Raw genomic sequence first — 20140 nt, 5'->3', positions numbered from 1 at the left:
AATATAACAAAATCAATATCTAGCCTCTAATAAGCACCTACCTGTGAGTGTGAAAACAAGAAAAAAAGGCCTCCCTTTCTCTTTCCTGTGGCCTTCCACAACTTCTGAAAAGCTTCTCTGATTCAAACAGCCCCTTTGTTCAAACTGCAAGACAAGATAAGCTACTCTCAGGGCTACATTCTTGCATACACACCCCTCCTCATTGCTGTTTTTTACAACTCAGGGATAATTAGTAGAAAGTTCCCTTCTCTACTCCTCTTCAAACAAGCCTCTTGAACTCTTCATAACGTTTACTCTTTTTTTTCTTTATTGATGAAGGTATTACATATGTGTCCTTATCCCCCCATTGCTCCTCTCCCCCCGCCCCCCGCTCATGCCCTCATCCCCCTGGTGTCTGTGTCCATTGGTTATGCTTATATGCATGCATACAAGCCCTTTGGTTGATCTCTCCTATAACTTTTACTCTTAGCATGTTTTACATACAAGTTTGGGTGAAGATCCTGATAAAGACACCTCCCTAGGACATCTGCCCAGACTAAAAAACAAACAGACTTTTCAAAGACAACCCTCCCATGTATGCTCAACTCCAGCCCCCAAGCCCCCTTCCCTTCCTTGTCACCTAGTAACAGCAGCCAAGGCTTTAAAGGGGAGCAGCTTTTGGTTCTTGTCCCTTGTATTGGTTAGCATGCACCAGGCCCTTTCCCTTTGGGGAGAGTAAAAATAATAAAACTTTCTCTCTGCATCTATCTCTTCCTTTAGTTGTGAATGCTTTCACAGCCCAAGTCACAGCCAAAAAAACCCTAACACCACTATATACTGGATACCATGCTAATGCTTTCTGAAGCCAGTCAATGAGTCTGCTTAGGTGAACATGTTCTGCAGAAACTTATACAAAGCTGGCAATAGTAAAGCCCGTATTACAAGACTTAAAGGCATTGAAGTCATTAAGGTCCCTGAAAATGGCTTATAAGAAAAAAATTTTAAAACATATTTTTATTGATTTCAGATAGGAAGGGAGAGGGAGGGAGAGAAACATCAATGATGACATAGAATCATCGATCTGCTGCCTTCTGAACACCCCACACTGGGGTCGAGCCTGCAAGCAAGCATGTGCCCTGACCGGGAATAGAACCATGACCTTTTGGTTCATAGTTCAATCCTCAACCACTGAGCCATGCTGGCTGGGCCCATATGACCTTTCTTTAGGACTATGACAAAAAGTCTCAGGCATAGGATGTCATCGAGGAGTACTTCAAATACGAGAAATGACCAAATAAAGTTGGCTTTTGTTTCTAAAAAAAAAAAAAAAATGCTTTCTGTGTATTAATTCACAAATCTTCACAACTGCACTGATGACACCAAAAAAAAAGAGCCGGCCAGCATGGCTCAGTGGTGGAGTGTCGACCTATGAACCAGGAGGTCACAGTTTGACTCTTGGTCAGGGCATGTGCCTAGGCTGCGGGCTCCATCCCCTATCCCCAGTAAAGGACATGCAGGAGGCAGCCAATCAATGAGTCTCTCTTATCATTAATCTCTCTCCCTCTCCTTTCTTCTCTGAAATCAATAAAAATGTTAGTTGGTTTTTTTTAAAGAAAAAAATATCTGGGAATCTTAAGTAATTTGTTCATTCAGCATAAGTAAATTGGTTTATATTCACACAATAAACTATTATTATACAACTAGAGGCCTGGTGCATGAAATTCGTGCACTGGTGGGGAAGGGGGGGAGCCCTCAGCCCAGCCTGTGCCCTCTCCCAGTCCGGGACCCCTCGCTCCTTACCACCTGCCTGCTCGCTGCTCCTTACTGCTTGGCTTGCTGCTCCTTAGCACTGCCGCGGAGGCAGGCCAGCCATGAGCCTGGCTTCTGGCTGAGTGGCGCTTCTCCTGTGGGAGCTCACTGACCACCAGAGGGCAGCTCCTGTGTTGAGTGTCTGCCCCTGGTGGTCAGTGCACATCATAGCAACCAGTAGTTCTGGTTGTTCTGTCATAACAGTCGCTTAGGCTTTTATTATATAGACAATAGGAATAAACAAACTATAATTACATGCAATAATATGGATGAAATTCATTAATATGTTGAGCAGAAGAAGATAGACACAAAAGAGCCCTAACTGATCTGGCCAGTGTTCTCAGTTGTTAGAGCGTCGGCTGGCACACCGAAGGGTCTCAAGTTCAATTCCCGTCAAAGGCATGTACCTGAGTTGAAAGTTTGATCCGGGCCCTGGTCGGGGCATGTGCGGGAGGCAACCAATCAATATGTCTCTCTCACATTAATGTTTCTCTCTCCCTCTCCTTCCCTTCTACTCTCTCTAAAAATCAATGGAAAAATAATCCTCCAGTGAGGATTAACAACAACAAAAAAAAAGCCCTTACTGTACAATTCCACTTTTATAAAGAACAAAAACAGGTAAAATAATATACGTTGTTAGAAGTCAGGGTAGTAGTTAGCCTTAGGGAAGGCTCAGAAGAGACCAACTGGCCAGAGGGAAAAGGAGCAGAAGGGCCCCAAAGGGAGACATGTCTGTGTAAGTGAAGAGAGTAATAAAAATCAGCCCTAGCCGGTTTGGCTCAGTGGATAGAGCAGTCGGCCTGCGGACTGAAGGGTCCCGAGTTTGATTCCGGTCAAGGCACATGCCTAGGTTGTGGGCTTGATCCCCAGTAGGGGGCATGCAGGAGGCAGCTGATCAATGATTATCTCTCATCATTGATGTTTCTCTCTCTCCCACTCCCTTCCTCTCTGAAATCTATAAAAATATTTTTTTAAAAGAGAGAGTAATAAAATCAGAGACATAAAAGAGGCCAACTCATCTAAGGTCTCATAACTCACTGTAAAAACTTTGGCCTTTATTCTGAGAAAAACAGAGACATCTGTGAGCAAAGGAATCCTTTGAGGCCTCCTTTAAAAAAAGGCTGCAGTGTAGAGAATACAATAAACTGTAGGAGCAGGTGTAGACTCAGACCAGTTAGGAGGCTGTTGCTGTAACGCAGGTGAGAGATGAGGATGGTTCAGATCAAAGTAGAAGTGGAAGTGAAGAGGTTGGATTCTGGATATTTTCGCAGGATAGGATTTTCTGTCTGATTGAAAGTAGGGAGTGAGATAAACAGAACTGATGTGGATTCCAAGGTTTTTCATTTTATCAGAGTTTTAAAATTGCCATCAGTTGAGATGGTGAAGGCTGTGCATACAAGCAGGTTTTGAGGGGCTAAAGATCAAATGTTCAGTTTTGAACATACTGAATTTGAAATGATCTATTAGATACCCAAGAAAGGAGATGTCAAGTACATAGTTGTATATACAAGACTGGAGTTTGAAAGCCAGATCTCCAGTGAAGATATACATTTGGGAGTCATCAGCACATAAATGCTATTTCAAACCATGAGACTGTTGTCTTTGACACGCAGTTTGGGTAAAGGGTAGGAGTGAATACTTGACTGAAGTGGGTTTAAGAAAGAATGAGAGGAGCCAGCTGGTGTGGCTCAGTGGCCAAGTCAGGGCATGTGTCCCAGTTGCAGGCTTGACCCCCAGTGTAGGGCTGTGCAGGAAGCAGCCAATCATTGATGTTTCTATCTCTCTCTTCCTCTCTGGAAAAAAAAAAAAAAAAAAAAAAAAGAATGAGAGGAGAGAAATTGGAGAGTGAGTATGAATGGCTCTTCCAAGATTTTACTGTTGTAGCTGATGAGGGAGAGGGGACAGGAGAATCACTAAGAAAGTTTGAGAACTGAAGCCATCTCAGTTACCTTAATGAGCCTCAGGATAGTATTCTTATCTGATTCTTGCTAATTTTTCTGCTCTCATTTTCCATAATGGTAGTCCCTTAATTTAGCCACACCAGCTTAGGCACAGGTCCCCAAACCATGGCTCCACTCATCAGTTCACTGGGCCTGAGATGTGCACCCTGGGCAATCCTATTTCTCAAACCTGGCTAAATCTTATTTCTTCATATCTCTTAGTAAGAGTCACGTTTTCCTAGAAGCATTTCAGAACCTTCCCAGGCAAGGTCTGATTTTATTCCCCTGCTTCTATAATATTCTGTGCATACCTCTGGCGCCTTCAAAACATAGTTGTAGAATGATTTGGTGAAGGGGTAGTAGGTCTGATTGGTGCACAGTAATAAATAGGACAGTAAAAGGATACAAAGGAGGGAAAAGCGTTGCATTTTGTAGAATGAAACCCATTGTGAAAAGAAAGTAAATTACCAACAATATCAGATATACAGACATCTTGAAAATTACAGGTTATAAAACTAAATGTCCGTCTTGTCACTGGTTGCCAATATTTTGATGAATAGGTCATTCCTAGCCTATCTTTGTTCAAATGATTTGCACATATTATGCAAATAAATATAACTACCTAAAGATTGCCCGTGAGGCGCCGGGCAGCTGATACACTCCCCAGGACCCTTCGATTGGCCTGTCTACCCATCTCATTTGCATTACATGATTTAATAAATGAAGGCCCCGCCCCTCTGATTCTTTCACGTCTCGCGAAAGGATGCGGGAGTTGAAACTCTTCCCTGAGTTACGTATGCTCCGCCCTCAGCAGCTAATCCCTTCCGCCCCGTCCTCCCGCTCCTCTCCTCTGCTGAAAGCACGAGGGACCCTGCATCTCTTCCTTCCACTGTCGGCGTCCCTACGTCTCTCCGCTCCCATCTTCTCACCTACACACGACGCACGCACCGCCTCTTCCTCCCCCCGTGCAAATTCTGAGCCCCAACCGCCGGGGCCACATCCCCGCCCCACGTCTCAACGGCCGACGCAGGCCCACCTCTTCAGCCAATCGGTGTCCAAGCGCCTATAAGTCCCTCCTTTTTATGCAAATAACTTACGCCTGCTCCTCACGCCCGCTTTTTTTTTTTTTTTTTTTTAATAAGAGCAGCCCTGGAAGTAATGAGGGACACAGTAGAACGCGCTCCTCCCTTTATGCAAATCAAGAGGCGTGTCTAGGCGCGGAAGGAGGCGGGAGTGGGGGGGCGCTCCCGGGGGCGGCGGTTGCCCGGATGGGCCGTTAGTCGGAGCCCTGTCGCGGAGGGAGCGAGGGAGACGGAAGGAGCCGTACCCGGCGCCATCCGCCGCCATCCGCCCCCGCCCCACCGCCATCCCACCCCGGGGAGCCCCTGGGCTCCGGTCCCGGATCCCCGTGCACCCGGCCAGGTGAGTCTGGGCGAGCTGAGTGCTTACGCCCCTTTCCAGCGCGGGAGCGGTGGGGGCAGTAGCAGCGACGGTGGTGGCGGGCCCTGGAGCGGGGAGGGGGGAGGGGGGAGGACAAGCTGCCATTAGCCGCCGCCATTTTGTCCTCCTACAGCCGGGACCTGCCTTGCCCCTCCCCCTCCGATACCACCTCCTTGGGACCAGCACTTCAGCCCCTCGCTCAGGGCTATAGCCTGCCCCTACCACTCACCTTCTTGACTTAATGGGGCGACCCCCTCTCCTGGACCGGTAACTCCCACCCTCCGCCGTGCGGCTATCTCACCCCTCGCTTGGTCCCCTTCGCCGCTGCTCCGAGGTGGGCCACGCCCGGCGGTCCTTTTGGAGAGTCTCCTTCCCACTGCCATCACCCAGCGCTAGGGCCCCCTTTGCGACGCCCCTCTTCGCGTCGAGTCACTCCCCCTCTGGCACCCTGCTCTTCTCCCGCGGTTTTGCTCTCTGTTCCTCGTCTCCCCTCTCCCTTCTCATTTCCCCTGTCCCTTATCTTTACTCCCCAACACCCCTTTTCGCCCTGGTCTCTCGACATTGTCCCCTTAACTTTGCTCTGCATCCTTTCCCTACCATTTCTGCTTACGTGTATTGTTTCCCACCTGCTTTCATGTTCATTCTTTTTAGTCTTAGTCTCTTCACGATTCTTCTATCCCCTTTTCCTCCATATATTTATTTTCAAAGATTGGCCTCCTTAGACACCTACAAAGCAGGCTCCATCCTCTCCTCTAAGCTGTCCTGAAGTTCTCCCCGATCCAGCTTCCCTCCTGACCCTGCCTGGATGTCCCACCTCCCATCTCTTCCCTTTCCGCCATCCCCTTAGAAATGAACGCCTGCTCACTCCACAGCGACTGGCCTGCTTGGGGAGCAGGGTGCTAGGAAGAGAAATGGCTGCTGTTGGGCTGTCTCGCTGAGGGAGGAGGGTGAAGTTAGCTCTGGCCTTGGCCTCGTGGTCACAGGGTGTTCTTGAAGTGGTTCCATAATGCTTTGTTTTTCTCACGTCCTCATAGGTAAGCCAGAATGGCCAATGGTACCTGCAGACTGGGATGGGGGCAAGTGTAGAAAATGATGGGGTCTTAAAACTGCTTGGGGTTCTGTACCTTTGTAGTGTGTGGAACCCCAATTCCTTGAGGACACTAGCCCTCAGTCTGGCAGAGCAAGCTCATAAAGTCCTTAGACTCCTGGCATACCTTCCTGCAAGCCTCCCCCAGGTGGGGGAGAGGTGCTGGGAATGAACCTGGGGCACAGTTAGGGTGTTTAATAAGTCAGGGATCTAAAGCTCTGTTCCTTGCATGATGGAGCTGTATGCCTCTGGTTTTCTCTGGGGCTTGGACTTGCCCTGTTTTATTTCAGGTCTTAGAAATTATTTTGGTGAAGAGATTATTGCTCGTGGGGATAATGAAGAGGTTGGTACCCTTTATAGACTGGCACAGAAGGGAGAGGATTTATACTAGGAAGCTACTAGATTTTTACTTGGATTTTCTTGACAGGAGGTGAGAGGGAACATGCTATTTGGGCTCTATGGTTGCCTTAAAGGGACTGGAGAGTTTGAATAGGCTGAAGAAAAAGACACCAGAGGGCCATATACCTGGTCTCCTAGTGAGAAGGAAAGGGATCATCTGCGCTTCTATTGAAGTCTGTAAAGGGAGCATAAAATGAAACACTTGGTGTTTGGCCCACAGGCTCCGGCACGTTTTGGGGGAGGTGCCTGTAGGACCCATCGTACTCAATGAGCTTCCAGCGCAATGTCCGATCGCTCGGGGCCGACTGCCAAGGGGAAGGATGGAAAGAAGTATTCCTCGCTCAACCTGTTTGATACGTATAAGGGCAAGTCCTTAGAGATCCAGAAACCCGCTGGTGAGGGTCCTGCAAAAATTCTGATTATTGGAGGCTGGGCATGAATGGGGCATGCATTTTAGAGCACTTTGAAGGGAAAGGGCTACAATACAATTTGTCAAAAAACTAGAGGAACACTAGAGACTCCCCAACTTCATCTTGGATTCCATAGAGGACATTGGGCTTTGAGTAAACACCAATTACCCTCCTACAAAGACGTGTCTGTGGTTCCCTGTCTTTGGACACGTAAGAATTGGAGGCAAAGAAATGTGGACTTGGAGAAGTCTGGAGCCAGCTTGCTCCCTGCAGGCTCAAGATCAACCATCCCACATAGAAGCCTTGGATGTAGTGCCTCTTGGCCTTCCCATAGGATTTCAGAGATTGCTGAGGGCAAAAGAAGGGGTGGTTTCTAAGAGAAGTTTGGTAGTAAGGCATGAAGGATATCTTAGTGGTACATAGAGTAGGACACCGTCAGATCTCCCATGTGAAGCATTCTTCACCCTCTCTCCTTTTCTCCAGTTGCCCCTCGCCATGGCCTGCAGAGTCTTGGGAAAGTTGCCATTGCCCGGCGTATGCCACCCCCAGCCAACCTACCAAGCCTGAAAGCCGAGAATAAAGGCAATGACCCCAATGTCTCACTAGTGCCGAAAGACGGAACAGGATGGGCAAGCAAACAGGAGCAGTCCGACCCCAAGAGGTAGAGAGAGGCTTGGGAGACCTAGAGTGATAAGTATTTTTACGTTGAACTTCGGGATGAACTGGGCTTGGTCTAGCCCAGCCACATGACCAGAGTCAAAGAGGGAAGCCCCTCTCCTGCCTATTTCCCAGGATTCCTGTTCGATGCCTAAGGAATGGGACCTTTAGCTTTCTGTCAGAGGGAAGCAGCATGAAGGCAGGGTGACATGGTTCCAGTATTTTGTCCTATTATGTGTAACTAATAGCAGATGGGCTTGCATTCCATTCCTGTCCTCCAGTTGGAGAAGTAAGGAAGGCACTTCAGGCTCTGGATAACCTTCCCTCCTTCCATCCCCTCAGTTCCGATGCGTCAACCGCTCAGCCGCCGGAATCGCAGCCACTGCCGGCTTCACAGACGCCTGCCTCGAACCAGCCGAAACGACCTCCAGCAGCCCCCGAGGTATCGGAAGAACTGGATGTTACTGAAGGAGTAGGAGCAAGAATGGCTTGTAGCTCCCCATCTACGTCACCGTTTATTTTCTCTGCTTCTCCAGAACACTCCTTCGGTTCCAAGCGGGGTAAAGTCCTGGGCACAAACCAGCGTCATCCATGGAGCACATGGAGATGGTGAGTGCAGGCTGTTGGGGAGCTGGCTCTGGGCACTGTGGTAGGCAGGAGCCCTGGACTGCACCTTCAGTGCAGTGTCCTCACTCCTGTTTGGCTCCATTTGGGGGCCCTTAACTCAGTTCTATGGCGCACATGAGCAAGTTGTGTCAGTCTTGTGTGAGGATGAGGCGGGCATCCAAGAACAGACCGTGTTTCTTAGGGAACAGGCACCCAATGCATAGGGGTGGGCTGGAAGGCAGGAACCTGGTGATCTGGGACCTATCAGAACCTTCCCCTTTAGTGGTGCATCTTTAGTAAATGTACTTCTGCATCCTGTTCTGCTTCCCAACCTCAACAGGTGGAAGGGCATCAAGCCTACTGTCACGATTCTCTCGAGAGGAATTTCCGACCCTGCAGGCGGCTGGCGACCAGGACAAGGCTGCCAAGGAAAGGGAGTCTGCCGAACAGTCGTCTGGGCCCGGACCAAGCCTCCGCCCCCAGAGTGCGTGGCTGCCATTTGGGAGGGGGGTGGTGTGGGTACATGAGGGCTTACCTTTGAGCTGGGATATTACCTTATTCTATCTCAGAGCTAGTGTGTCTCGTCATTTTCAGCCCTGTTTGCTCTCTGCCTTTTCCAAAATACAGATTCTACAACTTGGAGGGACGGAGGTGGGCATGGCCCTGATGAGCTGGAGGGCCTGGACTCCAAACTTCATCACGGCCATGATCCCCGGGGGGGACTGCAGCCTTCCGGCCCACCCCAGTTCCCTCCCTACCGAGGAATGATGCCGCCCTTCGTGAGTTCGGATATCTTGTTTGGAGTGGTTGCATTGGAAGATAGAAGTTAGGACTTAGTCTTTGGAGGGGACAGCTGGAATGCAGGGGCCTGTGACATAGAGTGGGAATGGGGAGAACCGTAGGTTTAAGGAGCTGGCAGGCTCTTTGACCATCCCTCTGAGCAGCTGCTTTTGGGCCCTTTTGCAGATGTATCCCCCGTATCTCCCATTCCCTCCACCCTATGGACCCCAGGGGCCTTACCGATACCCCACCCCTGATGGGCCCAGGTGAGTAATGCCAGGTCAGGTCTGGGTTTGTGATTGGGGATGGGAGAGCCTATCGGTGGAGGGATGATTTTCTAGCCAGGAGGCTGTCTTGTATGTGGTTATACACTGTGCTATCTTTTATCTTCTCTTCCATTTGCTTTTTCACACACAGCCGTTTTCCCCGTGTGGTAGGCGCCCGGGGCTCAGGGCCGCCAGTGCGCCTTATGGAGCCTATGGGTCGGCCCTCCATTCTTAAAGAGGATAATCTCAAAGAGTTTGACCAGCTGGACCAGGAGAACGATGATGGTTGGGCAGGCAAGTTAATTTTATGTGTGTGTGTTAATCCTCACCCAAGGATATTTTTTTCCCATTGTTTTTCAGAGAGTGGAAGGGAGAGAGGGAAGGAGGGGTGGAAAGAGAGAGAGACATCTATGTGAGAGAGACATTGACTGGTTGCCTCCCCCACTTACCCAACTGGAGGGTGGGGGGTAAACCTGCAACTGGGGTATGTGCCTTTGGGAATCGAACCCGGGACCCTTTAGTGTCCAGGCCAACACTCTGACCATTGAGCACACTGGCCAGGGCCAGGTAAATGAATATTAAGGATCAAGCATTTTGGTCTTAAAAGGCAAGATCTGATAAGGGAAAAAATACACTGATGGGTAGGGGAGCTATGTGCAGGAAAGCCAAGGACTGAGAATGACAAGACTCCTGTGGGTCCAGACTTCAGAGGGAGGGGTGGCATTGGTGGTACAAGTCATCGTATAGCTGCAGACCATTGCCTCTGTCCCAGAAGCTCCCTGAGGTTTGAAAGCAGAGTGGTGGGGGTTACTGCTCTTCACATTTCCCCCCAGGGGCTCACGAGGAGGTTGACTACACTGAAAAGCTCAAGTTCAGTGATGAGGAGGACGGACGAGACTCCGATGAGGAGGGAGCTGAGGGCCAGTGAGTTAAGGCCCTCTGGGGAGGGGAGGGGCGAGGCTCAGTTTCTCTCATGCTAGTACACCCTTAAAGGAGCTGGGTTGCAGCTGATTTTAAATCCACTGTTGTTCTGCTCACAGCAAGGAGTCCCAGGCAACTGCTGGGGAGGAACGGCCCCCGGAAGCAGATGGCAGAAAGGGCAACTCCGCTGGCAGTGAGCTGCCCCCGCCCAAGACGGCCTGGGCAGAGACCTCTCGGCCTACAGAGACAGAGTCGGGGCCTCCTGCCCCGAAGCCTCCCCCACCCCCACCGCACCGAGGCCCCACTGGGAACTGGGGCCCTCCTGGCGATTACCCAGTGAGTGTCTACAATGAGAGTTTGAGAGGGTCAGTTGTGGTTGATAGTGTCAGTTGCATGATTGAAGGAGCAGTAATTAAGGAAGCTGGAGAGCGGGTCAAAATGGGCTGCAGGAAGTGGAGAGCTTGGGAGAATCTCTGACAAGATTTGGAGCTTCCCTGTGTTAGCGGAATCTGGGTGAATTGGGGGCTAGAGAGTAAGAACCAGGAGTCCTGGGTATTTGTTTGGACCTCTGAAAGGAGAAAAGAAACAAAAAGATTAGGATGGTGAGGTTGTCCCTACTCAGAGGACATCACCCCAAGGCCTGGTCCTGGCACCTGCAGCTCTAGACACTGAGTCAGTCTGCAGAAGCAATCGTAAGAAACATAATGACTGACACCACTGGGTCTGCCCATTGACAGGATCGTGGGGGCCCGCCCTGCAAGCCCCCAGCACCTGAAGATGAGGATGAGGCGTGGCGGCAGCGTCGAAAGCAGTCTTCATCTGAGATCTCCCTGGCCGTGGAGCGGGCCCGGCGGCGGCGGGAAGAGGAGGAGCGCCGCATGCAGGAGGAACGTCGGGCAGCCTGTGCGGAGAAGCTCAAGCGACTTGATGAGAAGTTTGGGGCACCTGACAAGCGGCTCAAAGCAGAGCCTGCTGCCCCTCCTGCCCCAGCTCCACCACCTGCTGTCCCCAAAGAACTCCCCACACCTTCTGCTCCTTCACCAGCACCAGCCCCAACACCAGAAAAAGAACTGGAAGAGCCAGCACAGGCTCCTCCTGTCCAGTCCACCCCCACTCCAGGTGTGGCTCCATCTCCTGTCCTGGTGAGTGGTGGTGGCAGTACCAGTAGCACCAGCTGTGGCAGCTTCGAAGCCAGCCCAGGTATGGAGATGGGGATAGGTGCTACCAGGTGGCAGATCTCTCCTCTGCTTGGGGCAAAGCTGTGTGTAGGGAGGAAGTGAAATAGAAGGCAGTTGTTTGGGCTTATTGGACTGTCTGAGTGAGGGGGAGGTTTTGCTACCTGAATTCCTTAACAGGAAACCTAAAACCACTCTTCATAGCCTCATGTGGAGCAAGACTCTACTGCGTTAGTGTGTTGGTTCACGGGACAGTAATCCCACCAGACCATTGGCTCTGGGGTGATCATGTTATACATGGGAAGGACTTGCCTTTAGAGAGGGAAGGAGCTAGAGGTGAGAGCTGCAATTGTGGAGGTGTTCGTGGAATGTCTGTGATGGGCTAGACCACTCTGATAAGTGTCTTTTCATCAATGCAGTGGAACCCCAACTGCCCTCAAAAGAGGGTCCTGAACCATCAGAAGAGGTTCCTTCTCCTGCCACACCCCCAACCCCAAAGGTGGAACCCAAGGGTGATGGGATTGGTCCCACCCGGCAGCCCCCCAGTCAGGGCTTGGGCTACCCCAAATATCAGAAGTCGTTACCTCCTCGTTTCCAGCGGCAACAGCAGGTGAGATCAAGTTACTTCCTCTCTTAAGGGCTGCTTTTTTGTCTAGCTCCAATGTTTATGGTCCCTCTACCAGTTCTAGTCCAGGTATATGTCACATTTGTTTTTGTAACAGTTCCTTTTCTGTCTGGGCAGGAGCCCTGATGCCTCTCTTGTCCTCTCCAGGAGCAGCTCTTGAAGCAGCAGCAACAGCAGTGGCAGCAGCATCAACAGGGCTCCACCCCTCCTGCCCCAGTACCCCCATCACCACCACAGCCTGTGACCGTAGGGGCTGTGCCAGCTCCACAGGCTCCCCCTCCCAAGGCCCTGTACCCAGGGGCTCTGGGTCGGCCCCCACCCATGCCTCCGATGAACTTTGATCCCCGCTGGATGATGATTCCTCCTTATGTGGACCCCCGGCTCCTCCAGGGCCGGCCCCCTCTGGACTTCTACCCACCTGGCGTGCATCCCTCTGGTAAGGCCTTCAGTCCTAGGATGTGGGGACCGCACCTTGCTGTGGGGTAAAGGCCCCCAGTGAAGAGGGCAGACATGGTCTTAGCACTGCTGAGGGAGCTCTTTGGGACAAGGATGGGCTTGGGGAGTTAGAAACAGTGGTCTTTCCTTGGCCAGGATTTACTGGGATTGATGGAAGGATTTACAGGGAAGCTGAATGGGTGCCCTGCTTCAGGAGAGCAGGCCAGTCCCAGTCTTCCTGGGAGTGGGCAGTTGAGGAGCTGATGTTGGCGGGGGAGGTGCCTTTTGGGCTGGAGAGCCTGTCACGTGAGAAAGGATTGTCGTTGCCTCAGGCCTCGTTCCCCGGGAGCGCTCAGACAGTGGAGGCTCAAGCTCAGAGCCATTTGAGCGCCATGCAGGCCCCCTCTTACGGGATCGGGGCACCCCACCAGTGGATGCAAAATTGGCCTGGGTAGGAGATGTCTTCACTACCACACCCGCTGACCCTCGCCCGCTCACCTCACCGCTGCGACAGGCTGCCGATGATGAGGACAAGGGGATGAGGTGAGTGAGCAGTGAGTGTAATGGGTGAGTTCCTGGTGGAAGGACCTAGGCTAGGAGGAAGGGTACTGGGGTTATTGGTGAGGTGCTGGGGATAAACATGGCAGGAGTGTCGGAGTTCTGTTTCCCCACCCAGTTCCATTTGTCCTCATCCTGAGATGTTCTTTTCTGTCTCCCTCTTCAGGAGTGAAACCCCTCCAGTGCCTCCCCAACCACCCTATCTGGCCAGTTATCCTGGCTTTCCTGAGAATGGAGCCCCTGGGCCCCCCCTCCCTCGCTTCCCTCTGGAGGAGCCAACTGCCCCAGGGCCCCGCCCACTGCCCTGGCCCCCAGGCAATGACGAGGCAGCCAAGATACAAGCTTCACCGCCCAAGAAGGAGACCCCCAAGGAGGAAACTCCACAGCTAACAGGGCCAGAAGCCAACCGAAAGCCTCCTCGAGGAGTTGGAGGCCAAGGCCCCCCGCCAGCTCGCAGAGAGAGCCGCACTGAGACCCGCTGGGGCCCGCGCCCAGGCAGCAGTAGGCGTGGAGGCCCTGTAGAGGAGCCAGGGGCCCCTCCCCGCCGCGCTGGGCCGATAAAGAAACCCCCACCTCCTACAAAAGTCCAGGAGCTGCCTCCCAAGCCCCCCGAACAGGGGGATGAAACCCTCAAGGCCCCAAAGCCAGACCCACTCAAGACAGCAAAGGGGAAGATGGGGGGCTCCAAGGAGACTCCACCTAGTGGGAACCTTTCCTCAGCCCCGAGGCTTCGGAGGGACTATTCCTACGAAAGAGTGGGTCCTACCTCCTGCCGTGGTCGGGGACGAGGCGAGTATTTTGCCAGAGGGAGAGGTTTCCGGGGGACATACGGGGGTCGAGGACGGGGAGGCCGAAGCCGAGAGTTCCGCAGTTACCGAGAGTTTCGTGGAGATGATGGGCGTGCAGGTGGGGCAGGGGGACCCAATCACCCCCCTGCTTCCCGAGGCCGCACTGCCAGTGAGACACGAAGTGAGGGTTCCGAATATGAAGAAATCCCCAAGCGGCGACGGCAACGGGGCTCAGAAACAGGCAGCGAGACCCACGAGAGTGATCTGGCCCCTTCGGACAAGGAGGCCCCCCCACCCAAGGAAGGTGTACTCACCCAGGTCCCTCTTGCTCCCCCACCATCAGGAGCTCCCCTTTCACCAGCCCCAGCCCGTTTTTCTACTGCCCGAGGTGGGCGCGTCTTCACTCCCAGAGGTGTGCCATCACGCCGAGGCCGAGGTGGGGGGCGGCCCCCTCCACCCATTTGCCCAAGCTGGACCCCTCCAGCCAAGTCTCTGGCCCCCAAGAAGCCTCCAGCTGGTCCTTTGCCAAGTAAGGAGCCTTTGAAAGAGAAGCTGATTCCAGGGCCTCTGTCCCCCATGGCCCGAGGAGGCAGCGGTGCAGGCAGCAACCTGGGCATGGCTGTGGAAGATGGGGAGCGGCCCCGAAGGAGGCGTCACGGGAGGGCTCAGCAGCAGGACAAACCACCCCGGTTTCGGAGGCTGAAACAGGAGCGGGAGAGTGCCGCCCGAGGGGCTGAGGGCAGGCGCTCTTCCCCAGCCCTTCCATCCTCCACGCCCGGATCAGAGGAGGCCCTCTCAACAGTGGCGGTTCCCCCGCCACCTCGCCGGGCAGCTGCCAAGTCTCCTGATCTGTCAAACCAGAACTCAGACCAGGCCAATGAGGAGTGGGAGACTGCATCCGAGAGCAGCGACTTTGCCAGTGAGCGCCGAGGGGACAAGGAGGCTCCTCCACCAGCACTGCTGACCCCCAAAATTGTGGGAACTCCTGGGGGCGGGGGCAGCGGAGCTGGACCAGGCATTACAACCATGTCGCGTGGAGACCTGAGCCAGAGAGCTAAGGATCTGAGCAAGCGGAGCTTCTCAAGTCAGCGGCCAGGCATGGAGAGGCAGAACCGGCGCCCAGGCCCCAGCAGCAAGGCAGGCGGCGGTGGGGGAGGAACTGGAGGAGGTCCTGGAGGCAGGACTGGCCCAGGGCGAGGGGACAAGAGGAGTTGGCCCTCTCCCAAGAACCGAAGGTGGGTAGCGACAGGCTCAATGTGTTCTTAAGCTTAAGAAATGGAGGGGAGACCTGAGGGAATGTAAGGGTGGGTGCGATGGAGTTTGGAGACCTGGGGCTATTAGAAAGGCACCAGGAAGTCCTTTCTGCCTGAAGGAGCTGGGATGCAGTGGGTAGAGTCAGGAACACCCACCCAGTCCCATTCTCATCCACCCTGTACATCTGTACACACAATTCCTTAGAAGTGCCGGAAAACACTTGAATTTGCACAGGGAAGAGAGAGGATGAAAGAGGGTACTGGAGGGGAAGGGTAACAGTTTGGAGAATACTGGAGCTGGTCTGTTTTCTTCAGCCGCCCTCCAGAGGAGCGCCCCGCAGGGCTCCCTCTGCCTCCCCCACCCCCGAGCAGTTCTGCTGTCTTCCGCCTGGACCGGGTGATCCACAGCAACCCTGCTGGCATCCAACAGGCCCTGGCCCAGCTCAGCAGCCGCCAGGGGAGTGCAGCTGCACCAGGGGGGCACCCAAGGCCCAAGCCTGGGCCTCCCCTAACCCCTCAAGGCCCATCCCATCGGCCCCCAACCCTCTATGACCCTCAGAGGGCCAGCAACAACAGCATTGACATCGGTTCGGGTAAGCTGGAGGTGCTACGGGCGGGACTGTCTACATCCCCAGAGGCAGGCGTTGAGGGGGAAGGGTCTGGCTTGGGGGCCCTGGTTGCTGGTGTGTGCACTGAGAGGCATGGGAGGATTGGGATGTGGGGGAAAGGAGGAAAGGAGGGTCAGTGACAATGAGGCTGGTACTGACAGATTTCCCCTTTTCCCTAGACCTCCACTTCGAGGAGCCAGGGCCGATGGTGAGGGGGGTGGGTGGGACTCCCCAGGATGCTGCTGGGGTTAATCCTTTCCCCCCCAAACGGCGGGAGCGGCCTCCCAGAAAACCGGAGCTGCTGCAGGAGGTGAGGGATGGGGCTTGAGATTGTGCTTCACTGCTCGTTCCAAGGGCTCTCTTATAGTTTCTTCATTCTTTCCTATTCTCGCCCCGAATTGTCAGCTTCGGTCACTGCATGCCTCCTACGTGTCCCTGTCCCTCCTTACCCACACCTCACTGTCCTAGTCCTTTGCATTCCCCAGTTCCCAGCTCATTCATGTTTTGCCTCTGGCCTTTCTCACCTTTAGGAATCTTTGCCACCTTCTCATAGCTCTGGATTCTTGGCCCCCAAACCTGAGGGCCCAGGCCCTCACGGAGAATCTAGAGATGCAGGGACAGAGGCCCTGACCCCTCACATCTGGAATCGTTTACATACTGGTGAGTTAAACATAAAACTGAGCGGCAGGAAGGGCCGTGAGAGCCAGACGGGCCGCAGCAGTGTCCTCAGCCTCTCGTCCTTCGGTGCTCTTCCCAGCCACTAGTCGGAAGAGTTACCGGCCTGGCCCCATGGAACCCTGGATGGAGCCCCTGAGTGCTTTTGAGGACGTGGCTGCCACGGAGGTGAGTGGGGCCAGGAGGGGAGTGTCTGAGGTGGGTTTTCTCTAGGGCTGGCCATACCTCCCCGCCTGCTCTGGGTCGGGTCTAGGGTGGTTCCCTCATATCGTTTCTCCTTTCTTCAGTGTATGTGTGTGTGTGTACACCAATCAGGGCTTGGGGTGCTTCCTGCCCTCCTTAACTAATCCTTCTCCACTCCTCTCAGATGAGTCAGTCTGACAGTGGGGTGGACCTGAGTGGGGATTCTCAGGTATCGTCAGGTCCCTGCAGCCAGCGAAGTTCCCCTGATGGAGGACTCAAGGGGGCAGCAGAGGGGCCCCCCAAGCGGCCTGGAGGCCCCTCACCCCTGAATGCTGTTCCTGGTGAGGGTCCACCTGGCTCTGAACCCTCTGAACCTCCTAGGAGACGGCCACTTGCCCCCCCTGATGGGGACAGAAAGGTAAAAGGTCAAAAATGGCTATGAGGAATATTTCTGGGATTCCTGCTGTGGCTCTCTTTGTCTCCCCTTCTGTGTGTCCTGGGGATTCCCTTATTTGGGCTTCAGTTTCCTTCCCCCAACCCCACTTTACTGTGTTCCCCAACCCAGGAATTGCCCCGGGAGCAGCCTCTGCCCCCTGGTCCCATTGGCACAGAACGACTACAGCGTGTAGACCGAGGCCCGGAGCCTGGCTCCCTGCGGCCATCCCGTCGGCCCGGTCCCCCGGGCCAGTTTGGCACCAGTGACAAGGTCTGCATGGGCCAGATCTGGGGATCTGGGGCTGAGTGGAGAGAAGGGAAGGACTGGTGTGGGACATGGAGGACACAACTGAATCATGGGACAACCTTCCCTGCCTAATGATCACAGGACTCAGACCTGCGCCTAGTGGTGGGAGACAGTTTAAAAGCAGAGAAAGAGCTAACGGCATCCGTCACTGAGGTGCGTGGGAGAGTTGGGTGGCAAGGTCTTCTCTTTCTGGAGAAGATGACCCAGAGAGCCCTCTTGACTAGTCTGCTCCTCCCCAGGCCATTCCCATATCCCGAGACTGGGAGCTGCTCCCTAGTGCTTCTGCCTCCACTGAGCCACAATCACAACCCAGGAGCCTGGGGCCTGGGCACTGTGGCCCAGAGCCCAGCTCCGCAGGCCAGCGCTTGTACCCTGAGATCTTCTATGGCAGCCCTGGGCCTCCCGGCTCACAGGTAGGCCCGCCTTCCTGTCCCGCAACCCCGTTCCGCCTCCTCTCTCTTACAGGAAAGCCTTTCCAGTCTGCACAGTTGTAAACTTTTTTGTTTCATTTCTCTCCTTGCTTTTACTGTAGGTGGTGGGGTGGGTGAGCTTTTCTTGATCAGAGAAAATGGAGTTAGTCCAGCTTTGCTTTTCTGTAGGTTTCAGGGGGAGCCATAGACTCTCAGTTACATCCCAGCAATGGAGGCTTCCGCTCTGGGACACCAGTGCACCCTTACAGGTAAGACTAGATGCCTGTGGGTGTCAGAAGGAAATGGAGCCATGTTTCAGGGGAGAGGGAGGCGGGGGACATTTCTAGGTACTAAAGGCTAATGGACTTAAGGAGGTGCTCAGCCTAAAGGAATAAATGATTCTGGCTCCCTGACACCTTTCTTCCCTGTTGCCCCAATGTCTTTGCAGGTCACAGCCCCTGTACCTCCCCCCGGGCCCGGCACCCCCCTCAGCACTGCTCTCAGCAGTGGCTGTCAAGGGCCAGTTTCTAGATTTCTCAGCACTGCAAGCAGCGGAGCTGGGGAAGTTGCCAGCTGGAGTTCTCTACCCTCCACCTTCCTTCCTCTACTCTCCAGCCTTCTGCCCCAGCCCTCTGGCTGACCCGCCCTTGCTTCAGGTAAGAGGTGGGCAGGTGCTGGGCTTAGGGAGCCTAGGGGTGGAGGAGAGTGCTTTGGGGGAGTTGACATACTTCTTCCCATTGCCCAACAGGTACGCCAGGACCTGCCATCCCCCTCAGATTTTTATTCCACTCCTCTGCAGCCTGGTGGCCAGAGTGGCTTCCTCCCCTCGGGGGCTGCCCAGCAGGTACTTTTTATCTGTCTACTTCTCCTTCAGTCTCTCTCTGTCCAGCCTCTGGCTTTTTAAAATGGTTTTGACTCTAGCTCAGGTTTTCTGACATTTCTTTCTGCCCCCAACACAGACCCATATTTCTTGTTACAGATGCTTCTACCTTTGATGGACTCCCAGCTGCCTGTGGTGAACTTTGGCTCCCTGCCGCCAGTGCCGCCTCCTGCCCCACCCCCCCTTTCTCTGTTACCTGTGGGCCCTGCTCTGCAGCCCCCCAGTTTGGCTGTGCGGCCCCCACCTGCTCCTCGGGTGCTGCCTTCACCTGCCAGGCCCTTCCCCCCTAGCTTGGGGCGAGCAGAGGTAAGGTACAGGAACTGTAGTGCTAGGCAACTCCAAGAGTTAGGGGTAGGGGTTCATGATCTGAAGATGAATGGGTTGAGAGACAGGAGGCTCATGAGGTTTTTTTTCCTTCAGCTTCACCCAGTAGAACTAAAGCCGTTCCAGGATTATCGAAAACTGAGCAGCAACCTTGGGGGACCAGGGTCATCATGTACTCTTCCAGCTGGAAGGCAAGAGAAGCAACTGGGAATACAGACTGCCCAGCCCCAAGGCCTTCAGCTCTCCTTAAACACTGTTCCTCCTCTAGGTCTTTCTCTGGCCTCAGTTCCCGTCTCAAAGCCACACCCTCCACCTATAGCGGTGTCTTCCGCACCCAGCACATTGACCTTCACCAGCAGGTGAGGGAGAAGCCCCCAGCCCCTATACCCCCCAAGTCTGAATTCTCGTGTTACCACCCGAAGCTGCCCTTCTATTCCTGACCTCCCAGTATGAATGGAGCCCTACTTCCTCTATCACATGTGCCTCCCCCTGCCCCGGCCCCAGGCCTCCCCGCCTGATGCCCTACGCTGGATGCCGAAGCCTTGGGAGCGGACAGGGCCACCTTCCCGAGAAGGGTCTTCCCGACGGGCAGAAGAGCCTGGGTCCCGAGGGGACAAGGAGCCTAGGTTGCCTCCACCTTGCTGAGGGAGTTCCCCTTGCCCCTACCCACCCAGGCCTTGTATATAGATTATAAATATATAAGGGGAAAGGGGTGGGTGGGAAGGGTTGTGGGGCTGGGGCCTCGCTTCCCCTCCTCCCTGCTCCCCTGGTCCCCTATCCCTGGGGCCATTTGTTAAAAAAAAAAATAATAAAAGAATTTAAAAAATATTTCCAAAATGACTTGGGACAGGTTGCTTGCTTATGATCTCATGTGTCCTATGCAATACAGTGCCTGCCAAGTAATCTGTAGAGTGGGTTCAGTCAGGGAACTAACTTCAGTGACTTTCCTAACAAACTCCCTCCCAACTTCATTTTATTGTATCTTCAAGTTTTAGAGCCGGGCTCTGATAGGCAAACCTGCTTCTTGTGCCAGCCATAGTTGGCTGCTTACCACTCTGCAGCCGATAGCTGGGCTGGTCCCATAGAGCTTCCCTCATGTATCTGGGGCCTTGGTGGAGCATTTGCACTTGTCATGTGACTCCTCCAGCTAGATGTTCTAGGAGTCATCAGATCTCTTAGGCCCATGAGTC

General features: G+C 53.7%; 1 protein-coding gene across 3 annotated transcripts; it reads left to right on the top strand.

The window, feature by feature from the left end:
- The first annotated feature begins 5013 nt into the window (after positions 1-5013).
- PRRC2A (proline rich coiled-coil 2A) lies at positions 5014-19745 on the top strand. 3 transcript variants are annotated; one of them, XM_080663469.1, is made up of 31 exons: positions 5014-5150; positions 6875-7049; positions 7548-7725; positions 8064-8163; positions 8258-8330; positions 8668-8811; positions 8955-9106; positions 9294-9373; positions 9525-9667; positions 10207-10297; positions 10414-10630; positions 11032-11494; positions 11889-12079; positions 12242-12530; positions 12862-13072; positions 13254-15110; positions 15444-15721; positions 15916-16046; positions 16267-16396; positions 16494-16579; positions 16779-17012; positions 17160-17300; positions 17418-17489; positions 17576-17749; positions 17936-18015; positions 18195-18402; positions 18495-18590; positions 18726-18932; positions 19047-19141; positions 19219-19309; positions 19455-19745. In XM_080663469.1, the coding sequence occupies exons 2-31, from the start codon at positions 6938-6940 to the stop codon at positions 19593-19595; spliced, it is 6465 nt and encodes a 2154-aa protein (XP_080519595.1). In that variant the 5' UTR covers positions 5014-5150; positions 6875-6937; the 3' UTR covers positions 19596-19745. The 3 variants fall into 3 exon arrangements, with proteins under 3 accessions (XP_080519595.1, XP_080519593.1, XP_080519594.1); XM_080663467.1 differs by having other exon boundaries at positions 19047-19309; XM_080663468.1 differs by lacking the exon at positions 5014-5150 and adding an exon at positions 5328-5435 and having other exon boundaries at positions 19047-19309.
- The last annotated feature ends 395 nt before the right edge of the window (positions 19746-20140 follow it).

This window comes from Plecotus auritus (genome assembly GCF_963455305.1).
Source record: "Plecotus auritus genome assembly, chromosome: 4".
Classification (NCBI taxonomy): domain Eukaryota; kingdom Metazoa; phylum Chordata; class Mammalia; order Chiroptera; family Vespertilionidae; genus Plecotus; species Plecotus auritus.
Note: the sequence above shows the minus strand (reverse complement) of the source record. Positions and strands in the feature narration are given on the sequence as shown.

Bases quoted from the DNA above. Each gene is read 5' to 3' on its own strand.
- PRRC2A (XM_080663467.1), top strand. From the start codon at position 6,938: ATGTCCGATCGCTCGGGGCCGACTGCCAAGGGGAAGGATGGAAAGAAG. The intron at 9,374-9,524 runs GTGAGTAATGCC...TTTCACACACAG, and splicing joins CCCACCCCTGATGGGCCCAG to CCGTTTTCCCCGTGTGGTAG. The intron at 10,298-10,413 runs GTGAGTTAAGGC...TTCTGCTCACAG, and splicing joins GAGGAGGGAGCTGAGGGCCA to CAAGGAGTCCCAGGCAACTG.